At 30.2% G+C, this 19,700-nt stretch overlaps 1 protein-coding gene across 1 annotated transcript in view; it reads right to left on the bottom strand.

Annotated features, from left to right (window-relative positions):
• LOC124354746 (sodium channel protein 60E-like) overlaps positions 1-19,700 on the bottom strand; it is a 748,213-nt gene that overhangs the window by 6,141 nt on the left and 722,372 nt on the right. The window contains exons 29-33 of the mRNA XM_046805417.1: positions 19,105-19,307; positions 17,555-17,827; positions 15,150-15,369; positions 14,092-14,231; positions 5,036-5,290 (exon numbers count right to left, since the gene is read on the bottom strand). Of these exons, the coding sequence (XP_046661373.1) occupies positions 5,036-5,290; positions 14,092-14,231; positions 15,150-15,369; positions 17,555-17,827; positions 19,105-19,307 (1,091 nt within the window). The remainder of the gene's footprint in view (positions 1-5,035; positions 5,291-14,091; positions 14,232-15,149; positions 15,370-17,554; positions 17,828-19,104; positions 19,308-19,700) is intronic.

Below are 19,700 nucleotides of genomic sequence, written 5' to 3'. Positions count from 1 at the left end.
CAATTTGCAATACATTAATTGTAACTTGAATTAAATTAACAATTAATTATGTGTTAGTTTAGTATACTATATGCATAAAAGTAAATAGCTTATAGTGATCAGTTCTACAATGCGTAATGGATTTTGCTGTGAAACAAAAATGCATTAATAACTGTTGTTATTTAATATGTTTTATATATATATATATATATATATATATATATATATATATACAGTATATATATATATACAGTATATATATATATATATATATATATATATATATATATATATATATATATATATATATATATCTCTCGGATAGTGTCATGATAAATAAATTATTTATAAATATTAAAAGTTTTATGATTAGAAAACAAATAATTAATATCATTATTATAGCAACAATAAAGTTTTACATCTCTCTATATATAAATGAGAAATGCAGTAGTAGTTCTTATATTTTTTATTTTATGTTGTGTTCAATAACGCCTTAAGTGTTGTTAGTAACAGAGACACATATTAGATCACTACATGTATACACAGAAATAAACACTTATATAAAAAATATAAAAGTAAACAGTTGTAAATTAAACTTTCACTATATTTCCACAGTGTCAGACTGTTATTTTTTATAGTGCAATTTTATAATCGTAGAACAGTAAATTCAAGGAAGAAATAAAAAGAACATTTCCTTTAATTAATCATTATATAAATTGCATAGATATTTTAATAGTACTCTGAAAATGTAAATTTGTAGGTACTGTTTTTAGTGGTGTAAAATGTGCTATTAAAATTAACATTACCTGTATTCAAATGAATTTGGATTTAAAATTTGTTAGGTTGTTTATTTCACAGTTTTGTCAAATTGGCTTAGAACAGAATGACACTGTTTTTAATGATAGTCATGAAGATGTAGAAATAGAAAGTAACGAAGTATTAAAACGTGTAACATAAATGAGTGTTCATTATATAAAAAGTTGTGAACAACAATAGATAAAGTTACATATTTCAATTAGTTTACTATATTTTGTGTTTTTCTTTTATAAATAATGGTTTTCATAAATGCTTATTATAGCATGACATTTTCATATCTCAGAACTACATAAAGATTTTTATAACTACTTTATTAATTATTTATATGTTTTTAAATATTAGAAGTTTGTTTATTTACTTTAGATGTATTATTTTAAAAATTATGTCATGAATTTTGTGACAATTGCATTTTAATAAGTTTGTAAACTTTTATAGTTTTGGTGACTATTTGCAACATATTATCAATGAGGAAACTATGTTCCATTAAAATTGAGCTGTAACTTTTAACATAACTGCCCGATTTGATGTAGGAAAATTGTATTTTTTTTCTGAAGGTCTATCTTGTGATACACAAAAAGATGAAAAATTGTTCTTCCTACCACAAGTATATATAGTTTTTGTAAAATGATAAATTAAACAATTGAATACGCAAAAAAACTCAAAAAAAGATATTATAACACTATAAGTTTCATTTAATACATTAAAATGTTAATATAAATTATTGTTGATTAAGAGATCTGTTTTTGAATCTGTTTTTTGACCTAGACTACAAATAACTTAGTCTACATTTTTAAGTAACAGCCAACTATTTCTATTTGACTGAGTTCTACAGTATCATCAGTCGAAGATGAAGTACAGTTGGAAGTAAATACGCATGACCCCTCTACGTCTAAGATAGATGGAGGAAGCATTGGAAAGTAGAAAGATGAAGCTGCTTGTACGATGACTCGGTGGAGAGAGTACGGTACAGCAGAGAAGCAGCATGCCACTAGCAAGATGTAAGATGCAATCGCAATCTTTCTCTAGCTAAAAATAACTTGGCAAATCTTACCTTCACGACGAGGAGTCTGAAAGGCTGTAGGGAATAATAGAACACTTTTGTTGGGGGACGTAATCACAAATTTTACATAGATTTTTGAGTGATAAATTTAAGGTTTTCCAATCATACATAATTTTAAAAAGTAACTATGTATTCGTTACCATTTTATTCCTTAATGAAACATCATATGACATCAATGAACTATTTAAACTGAAATTTACAAATATTGATGCTTTAAAGTAAATGATTTACGATGTTTTAATGGTTTTATATTTAACCCATAATATGAAATGGTAAAAATAAAAATATGGTTGTTATGTTGTATATTTAGATTTAAATATAATTGGGTTTACTGGTATGGACTATGGTCTGTATTTCGATAAAAGCATCTCGTATCTAAGGATTACATGAGAGCGAGTCATATAACATCTTTGGAGTTGGTGTACAAGTGAAATGTGTAGCCATGCAAAAGTACAGTAGGAAAGAAATACAGAGAGATAAAGCAAAATAATGTAATTTTGTTCATAAGTACACCCACAATTAGCCAGGATACAGATTAAATCAACGATTGCATGACATGTTAGTGCTTGTTTTTTTATGGAATGTCTACATAACTTCTATGAATAATATCATGATTTATATTTGAAAGTGTTTTATGTAATAAAGAAAATTTTTTTAATGTATAAACAGGCTACACATGTCTTCATCTGACTTTTGTATCTTTATATCAGAACTTTTTTGGAAATATTATTAGATAATTTATGCCTTGGATAGAATCAATAATGTTACAGGATTTTTTTCAGCTATAACAGAGTTGCTCAGAACATAAGGCAGATGCTCTGGGAAATCTGAGCTAAGAGTTTAGTCTTACAGGACCTCAAACATTGTTTAAGATTTCTCAGTGCTTGACCTTTAGGACCACAAATAACTGCATATTGAAAACACAATAAAATAGAAATCACCTGTCATTACACGTGAATTTCTTTGGATAGGTACACATTGTCTTGTGCATGAGATTATTTTCCCTTGGTAATTTTCCCTGGGTAATTTTCCGTGGGATTTTTATGGATAACCCATTCTTTAAACATTGTAGAATCAGAGAGAGAAAAGTGAAATCAACTTATATGTGGTTTTCCTTATGTTCGACTCACCCTCATATGTAGAATGGATACTTAAAGAAACTTTATGCTTGTAGTAAGTGAGAAAATTTTGACAAAAACAAATTGTCTGGCATTTTACTTTAAAATAAAATTACTTTGATGCTATGAACATCATTTATATACAATGGACTAAACTTTTATTATCCTGTAACTTCTATTTTCAATATCCATTGAATATAAATGGCCTAAATAATGAAGGTACCTAGTTCTTCCACAACACTGTTTTATTAGAACTTTTTAATTAGTTCATACTCTAAATTTCTGTATATTATAAATATAATTTAAAAATAATTTCTTTTCCTGTCCCTTTCCCAAGATAAACTACTTGACAAATTAAAATAAAATTATTAAAAGTTGCCCATTTTAACTTTCATAATATTGTTAAATTTCAAGTTCTATTGACACAATTTCAACAGAAGGATTTAAATACAAAACCCTTTTTTGTTTTAATTAAAGTGAAACAATCCACAAGAACAAAGCAGTAATTTCTTTTTAAGGATTTCACTTGCCAAGTTATTATTATACAGCTTTAAAATTTGTTTTCTATATCAAAGCTATAACATATATTCACAAACTAGTTTCCTCATATTTACACATGAAAATAATATAATGTTTGTACATTTCTTGCAATATACATTATGCAAATGTTGTGTTCAAAACACAACTTTTAAATATTTTGTAACATAAATACCAGAAAGCGACTGAAATATAATTGAATATTTATATACAAAAATGTACTTTAAAAATGTTTAAAGATTAGATCCTTTAAATCGTGGAGTTTTTAAAACCAATGTCAAAACTACAAGAACTTATTTAGAAAAAAATCTGTGACAATCTGAGTTAATGACTGTACATTTGTATACAATTTCTCAATATCGATATCTAGATTTGTAATATTTGTCTCATTTTACTTTAAAATAGGTTCTTTGCAAGATGGTGGTCAACTTCTTACTTTACCAACAATATTGATAATGTCTTTGACCATTACCTAAATAATAAACTATAGTTTTACTTAGAGGAATTAATTTTGGTACTTATAAATAATGGTAAAATAAAAATAAAATAATTCTTGGTTCCAAAAATTAAGGATCAAGTTAGCAATGGAAAAACATATTAAAACTAGTTAAATCTTTTTTTAAGGAAGTGCTGATCTCTTTTTACATCTTATTGTGTCTGTCCTCGGGCCACTGGCCTATGTAAGGATCTTATCAAACAGAATAAAGGAGAGAGTCCATACAGTATAAAGTTGATGGTACTAATAAAAAGTAAAACAGTCACAGAAAGAATTTGAAACTGCTATCTTTAACACAGATTCAAATGTCCGATGTATGAGACTTTAGCCATTGGCTCTCCCAAGTTTTATTAAAAATTACATTTCAGAGATGTTATTTTAACGTAGGCTGGTAGATTAAATATTAATAAATTTCAATTAGATGTCCAAAAGCGCAAAAAAGAATATAGGCTGTTAACATACTTTTTAATCTTTATCCTAAATACTAAAATGAATGTAAAACATTTAAAAAAGAAAAATAACTTTTTTTAGCATATCACAATTGACAAGTAATAAATCTTGCTTTAAGTAAAGCCAATCATTTTAACATTTTAATGCTGTAATGAATTCAGATAAAAGTATTAAATTGATCTCAGTTATTTTATTTTGAAAATATAGGTACTGTAGTTTATTTAGCATGTTATAATTTATTATTAGATTATAAATTCATGTCACATGCTGAAATATAATCTGGTCCCTAATACACTACAGTTATTCATTCATATAGTTATAAAAATGGCATTCACGTTCTTATAATATTCATGATAAATAGGAGTTAAAAACTAATCTAAACAGTTTGCACTATTTTACCTGCTCGCTAATACAAGCCCTCGCTTCAAAATTTCCTATCCTAATTTCAAACTATGTTTGATTAAACCTGTTGGGCGAAAAGTGCAAAACAATCGTACCAAAAATTATTTGTGAATTGAAAACTGGGATCGGTTATGCGGGGGGATAACTGTAGTGGGAGAGAAAAGAGTAGTGACTGACCTTGCTGGGATGTCATCTCCTTCTTCTTCGCCATTAGCTTGTGTTCCGGTAAGCAGTAACAGTGGCAGGTTCAACCACATGGTGCCAAGTTCTGAGATGTCACTGGCATCACTAGCACGAGATGACTTGCGTGATGATGCACGTGACCCACGGTGCACATGAAGAAATGCAGAGAGTCGTCCTTGCCAACCGCCAGGACTCGAGTTGTGAGTGTTCTCATCCTCCACGTCCTGTTGGTCCAGGTCCTTCTTCCGTCTAGAAACAGTTGGTAGGATATGAGGAGTGTGTATGAAGCTACACATTAATAGCTTTGTTAAATAGTCACACAAATTTGCTTTACTTAAACAACTTGGTAGAGACTACAATGGATGAAACTGTTAACTGGTTTAATGTAAATGGTCTCTATTTAAACGCAGAAAAAACAAAACAAATGTTAATAACTCTTAAGAATATTAATAGGCCTATATTTGAATCTGAAGTTTTTGTTAAGTTATTGGGGATAATAGTGGACAACAGGCTATCTTGGAAACAACACATTGATTATGTATGCAAGAGATTGTCTAGGGTTATTTACTTATTGTGTAATTTTAAAAAAAATAGTATCACAAAGGTATATAAAAATGGCCTACTTTGCATTTTTTGAAAGTATTATTAGATATGGTTTAATAATTTGGGGTAATGGTACAGGCATTGATCAGGTGCTAGTAATCCAAAAGAAGGCTGTGAGAATTTTAGCGGATGCACCTGTGTTAGATCATTGTAAACCTTTGTTTGTAAATATTGGTGTTTTAACTGTTATAAATCTGTATATTTATGAGGTATTAGTAGATGTAAGAAAAAAGTCACACATGGTTTTGAAAAGAAATGATGTTCATCACTATAATACAAGAAATAAAGATAAGTTAAATGTAGATAGAGCTAGATTAGGTAAAAACCATGAATTACCATACAACCTTAGGCATTAAAATGTTCAATTTGTTACCTTATGCTGTTCAAACTTTACCATGTCAAGTTTTTAATAATAAATTGTATTCTTGGCTAAAAAATAGACCTTTCTATAATATTAATGAATATTTTAGCTGTGAGATCGTTCATAAGGATTTTTAACTTTAGATTAGGCTAGTAATTTAAGCCTTAATATTTGACGAAGCCTATTGTAATTTTATTGAAAATTATTAATGGCCAATAAATTGTCTATTGTCTATTGTCTATTAAAAGGAAAGATTCAAAGTGATTAAATGTAGTTTATAGGGTGTATCAACTATTGAATCAAACATTGAATGTGTCGAACATTCTACATTTATTTTTAAATTCCAGGGGTTATTATAATGGAGATGCATGCTTTTCTTCATTAAAACCCGCACATTCTTTACATAAACAATAGCAATTGGAGTAGAAAATCTTGGTACCACAAAGTGATGGGAACTTCTCTGTTTTTGTTTTATATAAATGATATTACCAAAGCTTTAAAATAATAAAGACATTCTTTATAGATAGTACTTCAGTTTTGAAAAAACAAAATGTAAAAGACTTTACATAATGGAATTAATATTATATGAAGGCACAATGATTTTGTGAGAGGTAACTAATAGGTATAAAGTCTATTTTCAAATAACAAAAAATTATAACCATAATTGTGATAAACCTATTTGCACTTACAAATAAACAAACAGTGATGGCTATGAATAAATTTGAGTGCTACTATACAAGGTACTAAGTAAATATTACTTTTCTACAAAATTTCCTATATTTATTTAAACAAGTCCTCAGTAAATGGTACTAAAATTCAATAATAAACTAGCTGTTACATGCAGCTTCTCATGCAATTTCTTGCAGAATAACAGGGACTTCATAGGCAGATATTTTCTAAATGGCATTGCGTTCTTGAAATAACTGATGGCTATTGGAATATATTTCCATTAGAATTTCTGTGCAACATTCCATTATGTTTTATTGAACAGTTCAAAAGAATTCAGTAGTACTTGGCCTATCTTAATGCAGGAGTTTGTTAGCTTCCCTAGTAAGAGAACTTATGATATAATATGTAGGAGTCCTTTGATAATTTTGAAACTGCATTATTTGACCATTTATGAACATTTTCATGATATTTATATTTAGTACTCGTAGATTTTACATAACACGATCACAACATTTAAACAATATCTTAAATATGTACAATTAAGTTAAATTCCTAAAAGAAACATCTGCCTGTTTTGTAGACCACCTGCCTTACTGTATTAGTTTGTGTCCTCGGTTTTCATTCTTTGATAGTATTAATATCGGCAAACCTGATACAGTGCAGATGTGAAGAAGTTCCAACAATACCCTTCATTAAAAGAAGACTTACAACTTAGACAAACTTAAATATAGAAGACTCTTGGAGCAGTTGGATAAATTTATTTGTGGAGTGATCTATAGTAAAAGGTACATAATATTATTGTCATTCATACTCACTACTATTTTCGAAACACTAGAGATTGCTTCCTTCAATAAAATATCTCCAATTATTCTCAATTTATCATTCCATAACAACTTAATTTGGATTATTACAAACATTTTAAAACAAAAAATAAGAAATTGGACCAAAGTGATTGTGAATTGGTGATGTGCTTACCAATGAACAGCATTTCATTTTTACTTGTATAGATGAATGCATAAAATAAGACATTGTTACCTTTGAAATCGGTTTTGAGAATTTCTGTTGGTTTTATTTATTACTTTGTAATCAAATATTTGTATCAGGATCAAGTGACACGAGGGCAGTTATTGACAATTGTCGATTCCTTGATATACCACTATTAGTGGGGGAGCCTGGGATGTTAAATTTGCAGTTACTAATGCGTCATAGGGTCGTATTGGATTGTGAAGATTAGGTCCTAAAACAAAAAAGTGTATGTTAAGTTTGCCATCTTAGTGGGGAGGTGAGCGTGTACAACTTTTCAAAAATATAAGAAAAAACAGTCACATGGAAATATTCAAGCATGTCAAACATCCATAGTGTATACGGGCTATGTCTTTCTGATAACCGAGAGATATTGATCTGATGAGTAGTGAGCGGAAAGTTGTCATAAAAAGATATAGGAAAAAAGAAAAAAAGTTATTCGAATGTGTCAGATATTCAGAGGGAGTTATAAAGTGAACTAAAAACACTGTCCTATTCAGATGTCTGACGATTTGGACACAACCAAAAGTCATGACAGATTTTTGAAGATGTAAAAAAATGCAACCTTGAAATAGAACGCGTCAGACTTTTATACAGACGGTTCAACTTGATGTACCAGTTATCCTAAATGATAATCTGACAATTATATAGAGGAAGATTGGTAATCAGGCAGTGAGAAATATTTTTACTTATTGAATGCTTACTGAATGTAATAAAAAAATGTACATATATATATGGGTGTACAATTCTATCATTTGTTGATATAAAACTATAAATTTGTCCCAAAAGGTTCACCCTCTTTTGTTAATAACTTCGTTAATTTTCATTTTACAACAAAAAGTTACAGAAGTAAAGTTATACAAAATTTTATTAGTACCAAAAAATGTTTAAAAAGTGTTTTTGTAAAACCAATAGTTTGCATTCCTTTTTTCAAGGTGGCGGCCGAGAGACAAGAGTGGCGACCCCAAACCCAAATGTGACTTTTTAATGGACTATTTGTTTAATAATACATTAATACTTACTCGCCTACTGTTGTACTAGCAATCTGCATTTGGGAAGTGCTAGAAATAGATAATTCGGACCTCTCTTGAGCAAGTTCTGATATATCATCAGATTTCTGTGCACTTTTCTGTGTTATTTCATTTTGCCATTGAAAATCGGGTGGTACTTTTATAGCTGTAAAAAGTTTGTGACACTGGGCATGATGATAGCCATCGTTTCAAGATGTTTCATTAGAAATTTTGACCGTAGCATAAGCATTGCTAGATTTTCTTCAAACCAGTTTCACTTTACTCCAAAATAGTAATACTTTTTTTAAGTTTCAGGGGAAAGAGGGGCTGGGCCCTGAGGTCAGAGAGAAAATCTTATTTAGTTCATTTCTAGGGCACAAGGTAATAATAATATGTACCAAATTTCATACCTCTATTTTTGATACTTTTTTTGCTGGGCGTTGATGAATCATTCAGTTAGAACATCTAGTATATATATATATATATATATATATATATATATATATATATATATATGAATCTAATCCTATCTGCCTGTATGTTTTACTCAACTACATAAAAACTACTTGGCCAACTGTACTGAAATCTTACATGGGCATTCTTAACTATATTCAAAATAGGAATAAGCCTTGATTAATATATAGGCTTATTCCTATTTTGAAAACCAACTTAGGCTACACCCCACTGGCCTATAAAGTTGTGAAAAATTCTATGAGAATGCATTACAGCAAACAATAATTGAAAGAGCCTGTTCAATTAAATGAACTCTATGTAAACTCACTTTAGTGGCAGCACAACCAATATGTTTAATTAATTTCATAACGGTTTTAAATTAATTTTACATTTATAGTCTTGAAAGCATAGAGTAAGCTTGATACCTTTACAACCTGTTCTACAACTGCAGTTGAGCTAAGAATAAGAAAATATCCAGATGAGAAAATTGAAAGTTTTGGCAAATATACTTCTAACTGAACGTTTTAGCAAATATTTAGTATTTTGCGGTATATTGGTCAGTACTATAATGCAGATATCAAAGACAAAGTTACTATCTAACTTTTACTATAAATTTAAATCATTTTATAAAACTCGTCTTAGTTGTCTTTTGACAGAAGTAGGGTTTTTGGATCCGTCTTCTTGATTTGGGCAAAAAAGCAAACTCAATTGAAGCACCAGAAATATCTTAGACTGGAAGTAAATTACTATGGCCAAAAGTAAATTCTTTTGACCAATCAACTATGGCACACACAAAACTAAGACTGTATTAAAATACAAGGTATAGCAAAGGTTAATACAATTCTCAAGTTTCATAACTGGTTCAAAAGGAATATTAAAAAAAAACACATACAGTCATTTCCAAACTATTGGAACACTTACTAAACACTCTGTACATAGAGTGTCCCACGAGTAACCTGACAAACTTATTAGGTGGATTACTCTCATCAAAATAATGAAAAAAGTTCATATAAACATATGTCTGGAAACGCTTTGTTAGCAAGCTATGGATAGCAAAAGATTTCGCCTGATTTTTTAGGAATAGACGGAAATAAAGCAAAACTGATGTTTTTATCATGTAAATCGCGTAAGTTGTTAAATTTATTGGATTTAATGTAAAATAAACTAAGAAATTAAAAAATATATATGACGTGTGATCAAAAAGTTCCAGGACTTTTTATATACTATGGGAATGCAATGTCTCACAGCGATGCGGTTGGCAGCATTGTATTCCCTGACTCAATAGTAACACAGCTGTGTTTGCAGATCAATCATAACATCACTGAAAGTAACATTAGCACAGTTTGTTTGAGATTAGTTTTATAGAGTTTGGCTATTTTTTTGTTTAATGAAAATGAATGTGAAAGAAGAGCAACGTGTTTGTGTGAAGTTTTGTGTGAAACTGAACAAAACGTTTTCTGAAACCTTTTTGATGTTACAAGAGGCTTTTGGTGAAGAATATCTAAGCCGATCATGCTGCCATCAGTGGTTCAAGAGGTTTAAAGATGGCCGAACTTCCACAGACAACGATGCTCGTTCCGGACGCCTTTCAACGTCAATCAATGATGACAATGTTGCTAAAGTGAACGCTCTCGTATGATCAGACCGTCGACTAACAATCCGTGAAATGGTAGAAGAGTGTAACATTTCATTTGGGTCTTGTCAGGAAATTTTAACTGAAAAACTTCAAATGCGTCGTGTTGCAGCAAAGTTTGTGCCAAAACTGTTGACTAAAGACCAAAAACAACACCGAATTCATGTTTCTGAGGAACTTCTTCAAAAGGCAAATGACGACAAAAGCTTCTTGGATCATGTCATTACAGGAGACGAGACATGGGTTTTTGGTTACGATGTGGAAACAAAAGCCCAATCATCACAATGGACATCAAAAGGCTCTCCAAGACCCAAGAAAGCACGTCAAGTCAAATCAAATGTGAAGGTCATGCTTACGGTTTTCTTTGACTGTAAAGGTGTCGTCTACTATGAATTCCTTCCACAACGTCAAACAATTAATCGTTTTGTTTATCTTGAAACCCTCCGAAAATTGCGTAATGCTGTGAGAAGAAAGAGACCTGAGCTGTGGCAAAGTGGTGATTGGGTCCTTCACCATGACAATGCTCCTGTTTACTCTGCATTAGTTATCCGTGACTTTTTTGTAAAAAACGCAATGACTGTCATTCCTCAGCCCCCCTACTCACCTGATCTGGCTCCAGCAGACTTTTTTCTCTTCCCGAAGCTCAAGAGACCCCTGAAAGGATGAAGATTTCAAACAGTTGATGAAATTAAAGAAAAAACGACGGAGCTGCTAAACACCTTTACAAAAGAATTTTCTTTACAATAGAGTTTTCTGGGGCCTTTGATCAGTGGAAACACCGGTGGGAAAAGTGTGTAGCTTCCCAAAGGGAGTACTTTGAAGGAGACAAATTCAAATAACCTGTATGTTGTATGAATAAATGTATAAAAATTCAGTCCTGGAACTTTTTGATCACACCTCGTATATCCCAGATCTGTAAAACCACCCATTTCTGAGATATCAGACAAAATAAGCAAAATTCTGTCTCGAAAAACATGCTTTGTTTAGATTCGAAGAACATTAACTTCATTAAATGGGTATTAAACACGCAAACTTTATAACCAAAACTTATAAATAATGTAATTCTGAAGAGAATGATGTGAAATAAGCCAATAATAAGCAAACATAAAGTTTCAAATATTAATGTTTAATTAAATCAACACATATGAAAAACAAGACGGAAAATGCAATGTATGTTTATTAAAAAAAGTTCTTTGTAAACACAAAACATTTAAAGATGTTTTTTTTTCATCAAGTAAATAATCACAAAATATTTACAGTATAAAACATTGTAGGTTGATAAACAAGATTTTAAAAATACAGTGCCAATTGATATGCTTTTAGTTTATTGAAAATCAAGAATTGGCAACACTGCAGCAACAATAGCTGAATACAAGTTATTATTGTACAGCTGTCCAACAATTTAGTTGTTGCAGTAACTCGTCTATCATCTTTGGTTTGCGCAGTGTGTGTGTATTATTTGTACTTTATTCATGTTTTTTAACAACAACATGTCATTTACATTTTCAAATCAAGATTATGCAGATATTGTTTTCGTCTATCATTTTGCCAATGGAAATAGTCATGCAGCTAAACATGAATACAAAAGACGATTTCTGAATAGAAGAACTCACATAACATTTGCATTGGTTTTTAATAACTTACAAACAAATGGATCTTTTCTAACCGTTAATTGTTCAAGAGAACATCCTGTAATACAGCTTGTACGCGAACAAGATAATATAATTGACATGATACAACGCTTTCCTCAACTTAGCACTCAAATAGATTAAACATATCTTGTAGTATAGTTTGGAAAACATTTAAAGGAAACAAATTTTATCCATATAAATTACAAAGCATTCAAAATCTTCATCCAACTGACAGTCTTTGTCTATTAGAAATTTGAAATAATGTAAGTTGTCTTTTCACAGATGAATCGATGTTTAAAAGATATGAAATTCTAAATTTGAAAAATAGTCACTGGTGGTCAACTGAAAATCCAAAAGCAGTTGTAGAGTCAAACTTTCAAATTCGATTTTTTATAAATGTATAGTGTGGTATAATTAGGGACCAGTTAATTGGTCCATTTGTTTTTGAAAACCACCTTACTGGTCTTGTTTGCAAAAATTTGTTAAGAGAATCAACTGTCAATTATACTTGAAGATGTACCAATTGAAAGAAGATATCAAATGATATTCCACCGGCACATAATTTACAAAATGTTACAGAGCACTTGCAGATAAGTTTTATAGGCAGATGGATAGGTCGAGGTGGATCAATTAATTGGCCTCCTAGGTCCCCTGATTTAAATCCCTTGGCTTACTACCTTTGGGGTCATTTAAAGCAACTTGTATATACAGAACCAGTTAATTCTAAAAAAGAATTATTGAACTGAATTTTAAGCGCTTCTGAACTACTACTTAAGAATGACCGAGATGATTTTAGAAAAGCTACACATGGTTTCGTTAAACACACTAGATTGTGTATAAATTACCAAGGAAATTATTTTTAATACTATTTATAAGGTATGGAAATTGGAATAAAAGAAAGATCAGCAATTGAAATGTTTTGTTTTTATGAAGAACATTAATTTAATAAAGATATATTGTAAGTTCTGTCTTATTTTTCATGTGTTGATTTAATTAAGGATTAAATTTTTTAACTTTGTGTTTGTTTATCGTTAGCCTATTTTACATTATTCTATTTGGAATTAAATTCTCTAAAAGCTAGGTTTCATAGCTTGTACAAGCGTATACATCGTTTTGTACTATCTTTTGTACAGATTAATTATCATCTTCACAGGATGTTCACAAAAGAGTGTCACAAACTTCTGTGGGTAATAGTACTCATAATTTCAAACAAAAAATATCATGTAAACATAGGTTGAGAAACTTATCATTTAGCCACTAGCCGCCGTTTTGTATTGTTTATAAAAAAATTATTGTCTCTAAAACTAGTTAAACTAAAGAAACCAAATTTGGCACATAGGTTTTAATAGATAAGAGGAAAAAAAAGAAAATAAATTGTGTTATTTTTTTAAATATTAATAAAACAACATCTGTTTAAAGTTTTTAAAGTGAAATAAAAAAAGAAAACCAGTTTAGTTATAAAACATTTACAAGGTACTTTTTTTATAACAATTCCAATGTTACTTTTTTCAATGAAATCCATCAGCGCATAAGCGAGCATGACCATTTAAAAACATCTTGCACAAGCCGGGAGCACCAATTATGTCACAGTTGTTGTTTTTGGTGTCAGTTGTGGGGGGAGAGGTATTAGTTGTTTGTTGCTCATGGCTTGTGCACACAGTACTCACTTTTTGTACTCCCTGAAGCATCTTTGTATCGTTCTCGCAGCCTTGTCTTGACGTTTCCACATCCTCGTTGACGATACAATCTCAAGCTCTTTCCTGGTAGGAAACTGCTTTTTAAACTTGATGTCCATCTGGTCTTGCAGCTGCAATAAACAATTGTTTTGTTTGTGTATTTACCAATGTATTGAGTATATTGTTTGCTGTGTAGTAAATATCCTTAAATTTTCGTATGAAAACTATAAATTGGAACTTTAAAAATAAATTGCGAAAACTAAAACCACTTTTATAAAACCAGTCTACTCTAATCAACATTTATGACATTGAAATCAGTCGATGATAGATGGTAAGAAAACACCTTTGCCACAAACTAATACTCCATGTTGCCAAACATATTGTTTGATGAATTAACATCTTTAAAGTACAATGATAGCTGGACATTAATATTTTACAAACTGATTATTTAGAGAGTATTGTCAAACAACTGGAGATAATTTTATTTTCTACTGAATGCAAGTTAGGTTCATGAGTTGCTTTTCAATTTTAACTTACATTTTCAACTTCTATGAAATCTTTCCACCTTTCTCTGAATTTAATTTTAAAATCTTTCTTCCATTCAATAAAATTTTTTTTACTTTGAGTCCAACTTTAAACCTTTTCTGAACTGTCTTAAAGTTTACTTATAGAGATATTTATATAAAACTTTTCTGTGGAAGTAATCTAAAAAGTTGAAATCAATGTGAAATCATTTGCTGATTCCTGGAATGCCCAATATAACCTATGAAATGTAACATTTGGTATATATTTCATGAAACTTAACCCATGTAGTTTGAACTTAATACTGAATTTGAAAAAAAGTGAAGTGAGAATTTTAAAGGAAACCAAAATGATTATAAAAATTTGGGAAAAGACAAGAAAGCACATAAAAGAGTAAAAATAATTGTGTTTAACTTATTATTCATAAGTGAGAAATAGATTGAAATGAGGAGAAAAATTAAAGAAGTGAAATGAATAAAAAAGAAATAAATAAATTTACAACACAACAGAACAAAACTGAATTATACCTTTTTGAACTCCTCTGTCTCCTCTACGTGGCCCAATACATGTTTGACGAGCGCATGCAGGATGTCGAGGCAGTGGATCTTGTTGCCGCGCGCAATGGGCAGGTTGAAACTCACCAGAGCTACTATGTTCGGCTTAGGAATTCCCAGAGGTGGGTCCAGACTGGCGATAAAGTCCGACAATTGACCAAATCTGATAAACTGGGTTGCATGCGGATCAAACCTGGAATCACAAGTGTTGAAGTGTTCTTGCTAGAGAAATTTTTTATTGATGTGTACATTAAATTTATGAAGTAAATTACATTATTAAGTTTCAATACTGTTCCTAAACTTGTATTGTTAAGAGATCTGACACCTATATGAAATTTAAAACTTTCACTGCGGCTCTATACTGAGTGATCTTAAGTATTCCCAATCTAATTGTCTGCTGTAAGGGGTCTACCACAGTCAATATGTTAACCATCAAAGTGCTAGCGTCCTACTGTGGTATTGAATAAATATTGAATAAGAATGGTTTATTCAATATTTGGGTTATCTATAAAGTATAATGCATAAAAAATTCCTCTATACACTGGTAATACTGAAAGTACTAATTTGGAAGATATGAGATGTTTGAGAAATGAGTCAGCTGACGCAAGCCACACTGGCTGATTCAATAAGCTTTGGTGCAAAGTTTGTTTTATTAAGAATAAAATTTAAAACAATTTTTATGTTTTGCATTTTTATCACTACATAAAAACAATTATAATTCATCAATTAAAAAAAATAAAAACAGTTTTTTAGTCTGTGTGTCAATAGACCATCTTTTTAAACAAAAAATTGTAAGTATTTTGGGTTTTCTTTACCTTACAGTGCATGTTTTTCTTAAACAAAATTATGTTTAATACATGATATTTGACTATTTTTATATTTATATTTAAAACTTGAAAATAACCATGTCATATACTTAAAAACTTGGACTTTGAGACATGTTTCAAAATTAAATTTGTAGGTTAGCATTTAAATCAGCATTCGTAAAGCACTGAAAATTAATAAAGTGTGTGAAAACAGAATAATAGGTCATGAAATGGCTAGGAGGAGATTAAAAGTACATTAAATAGTAATACACAATGACTTGAGGGATGGATCCATTATCAATATCCATGCATAAACTTCCATTAATAAAATCATATATTTCTGTACTTTATTTTTCCTATAAATGTGTTCTGTATTAAAGAAAGACCATTTTATATTGAAAAATATTCTATATCTACCAAAATCAAATAAATACATTAACGAACAACGGTAAAATGGCACAATTTTAAAAACATAAGGCAAGCAATATTTGTGCAACAAGTTGCGTAAAAGTAGTAGTACAACTGGTACTTTTTTTCTATATACCTCACAGTAAGGTGAGTAGCTGATAACAATCAAACGTAATCTCTCATTGATTAATAAAAAATATGAAACAGTTGAACCTCATAAATAACAACTGGACAGTATTGATAAAATTTACTGTCCCACGTTATATATTTGTGAGCCATTCTCAAGTATATAATTCAAAGTGTTAATTGATATTAAACAGTATAATTAAAGCTTAATATTTAGAAACCTATATAATTCAAATAGCCAGGAAATAGTTTAAATTTAGTCATTGGTCACCAAAACTGAATGAGTGAGTTGAAATGAACATAGCATGGCAGTGGCCCAACTCAAAGTGTGCCGGTTTCTTATTTCCAATTAAACCATGTAATAAACCATCAGAGTTATAAGTTCAAGAAATATGGTATCTATGTGTTCCTATTACTTTATATAAAGTATGCTAAATGGATAATAAAATTCTTATATTGCTTATACATACACAAGCTTATGTAACACATGTTAGGCTTGTATGTCTGCAATGTTTTATATTAGCATATCTAAAAAGCATTGCGTTTTTTATTTGCTTTACAATATTTTTATAAAATGTATACCATTTTTATAATTTTATTGTTTTGTAATAATTATGCATCATTGAAAATTAGTAATCTTGTAAGTTTTATTGTGTGCAGTGAATATTTGTGAGGGTTATGTTTTATTTATCTTGACAAAAATATACAATAAGCTGTATATTTGAATAAAGCATGTACATTTTATGAATATTTTAAAAACCTTTTAAAGGAAACAGGACTTTCCACTTAGTGCTTGCAAAATGGGTATTTGGAGTGTTAATGATTATTAAATTGCTGATTGTGAGTGTAAGAGCCTGATGTATAAAAATGTAAATGTGGTATTGAAATTCTGGAGGTGTCTCTATTATATAATTTAAAGAATTGTTCAACATGCAGTATTTTATTGTTTTGCTCTCCATTGTATGTTTAGTAAGTTTTTACTTAAATGTTACGATTTGTGTATTAGTAATAGAATGTGTTGTATAAGACAGTTCGTACTTGGACCAGCGGATGTAGAACATCTCTAGATCGTCTTCAACTATGCCTATCTCCTCCTCCTGGTGAGCCTGGTTGAAGTTCTCTAGGATGATGGCGATGTACATGTTGATGACAATCATGTAGCTGATGATGATAAAGCTGGTGAAGTAAGTGATTGCAAGCAGTGGATGGCCACAGTTGCCATTGGGCTGGTCATTGAATGTCGGGTCACAGTCAGGTGGCTGAATCATCAGTGACTCGAGTACATCATTCCATCCTGCTGATGTCATTAGCCTAGACATAGTGTTCATTCTTAAACAAGTAATTTTTTATTTATGTAGAATAGTTTTATAAGCTTGATCTAGATGCTATAATTTTATTTTTTTAAAGTTTAAGTTCCTCATTTAAAATGTTCTGGTATGATTTTTCTTTTATATGTTATGTTTGAACATGTTTTTCTGTATATTTTTACTTATTTACACACTCAATTGTATTAATATAAATCAATTACTTATCAATTGAAGGTTACAGAATCCAAATCATTTGATTTTTAATTTTTAAAATACAGTAAGATTTATGTAAAAATAGTTATCTTTTGAAAATGAACCTTTTCGTATACAGATTAATCTTTACATATGCGACAAAACTTATAGATAACATTTAAGTGACGAAACAATTCATTTTCATTTTTAGCAGCTGATTTTTATTTTTGTAGCTGATCTTATTCCAATGGGTCCCAAAATACATTTTTAATGGTGAGTACACTACTTGATCATGTAATGAAATTTGAATGACCAAGTGTAGTAGAACTAATTTTTCATAATGAAAAAGAATGACAATTAGAAATTTAAAAAGGGTTTTGAGAATGTTCTCTTTCAGATGAGTAAAAATTAGATATTTTAGAATATTGTTTTTGTCTATCTGCACTATTAGTTAGGCATGACAAGGCATTTTTAAACAACGGTGTATTACTTTTCTGAAAATGTAGTTTGAAGATGAAAGCTTTGTCACATAACATCAACAAGGAAGAAGAATGAGAGAATGATAACACAGAATCTTTTTTTTTTCGTGGGATTGCCAATATAGTACAAGTTTTTATTCTTCCTCATGGATCTGGGTAGGAGGCAGCCCCTACCCCCTAACCTTACCCATCCTGAATATCCTGTCACTCCGGAAGCAGCGTTAAGGTTCTTATAGGACTAAGTGCAATTTATAAGCTTCTTTGCATCTTGGAGGATTGTTTGAAAGGGGTGCATATTTTAAAAACAAGTTTAAACAAATATGTCTGATTTGAACTTTTATATATGCCCCAACACAGTTTTCACATGACTTCAGATGCAATAGACATAATGTAATGTTGCCTTTGTTTCTGTCTTAACACCTTCACTGCTGGTCTATACTGAGTAATGATAAATATTCTAATTAGACAGTGAGCGCTCAAGGGCATTTGCACAGTCAACATGTTAAAAATACATGTTTTTTAGTAGTAAAGCATTTACTAATGGTTTCTGGAATTCATTTTAAATATTTTTCAAGGAAATCTATTGTACTTCACTAAATCTACAGCCTACCTAAAGAGAAGCTGCATGCTACGACCAAACGTAGTGAAGTTGACCATGTCATCGAGAGCTCTCTGTTGTTTCACATGGCCAAACACAGACATCCCAATGATGGCATAGATAAAAGTGATGAGCGCTAACAACGCTCCGATGTTGAACAAAGCTGGCAGCGATACCACCAGCGCAAACAATAACTTACGAATTCCTTTAGCAGCCTGAAACATACCAACATATAAATTATGTGTTTGACATTTGTGTCTGAAAGTTTCTATTTGTTCAGAGTTTTAGACAGATATATTACCACAACACAATAAAACATCATCATAGAATACTCAGCGATGTTACATTAAAATAATTCATTTATCTGAACACTGAACTATATTTATTTCATAGGACTAATCAGTCTTAGTTTGTAAACATAACATAATCTAGTTTCAAACTCTTTATATTTGTCATGATCTGGGTTACATATGCTAATTAGATGTAAATTAATTTTGAAAATAACTTTCATTAATTGTGTTTAGGCTCAAAATAGATGAATGTTTTTTATAAAGATATATTGTTTACCTCTTTATACAAAATTTTGCTATGTTTTCCCAAACATTTTG

Source organism: Homalodisca vitripennis, chromosome 2, assembly GCF_021130785.1.
Source record: "Homalodisca vitripennis isolate AUS2020 chromosome 2, UT_GWSS_2.1, whole genome shotgun sequence".
Classification (NCBI taxonomy): domain Eukaryota; kingdom Metazoa; phylum Arthropoda; class Insecta; order Hemiptera; family Cicadellidae; genus Homalodisca; species Homalodisca vitripennis.
The sequence above is the reverse complement of the archived record's forward strand: the minus strand, read 5'-3'. Positions and strand labels throughout refer to the sequence as shown.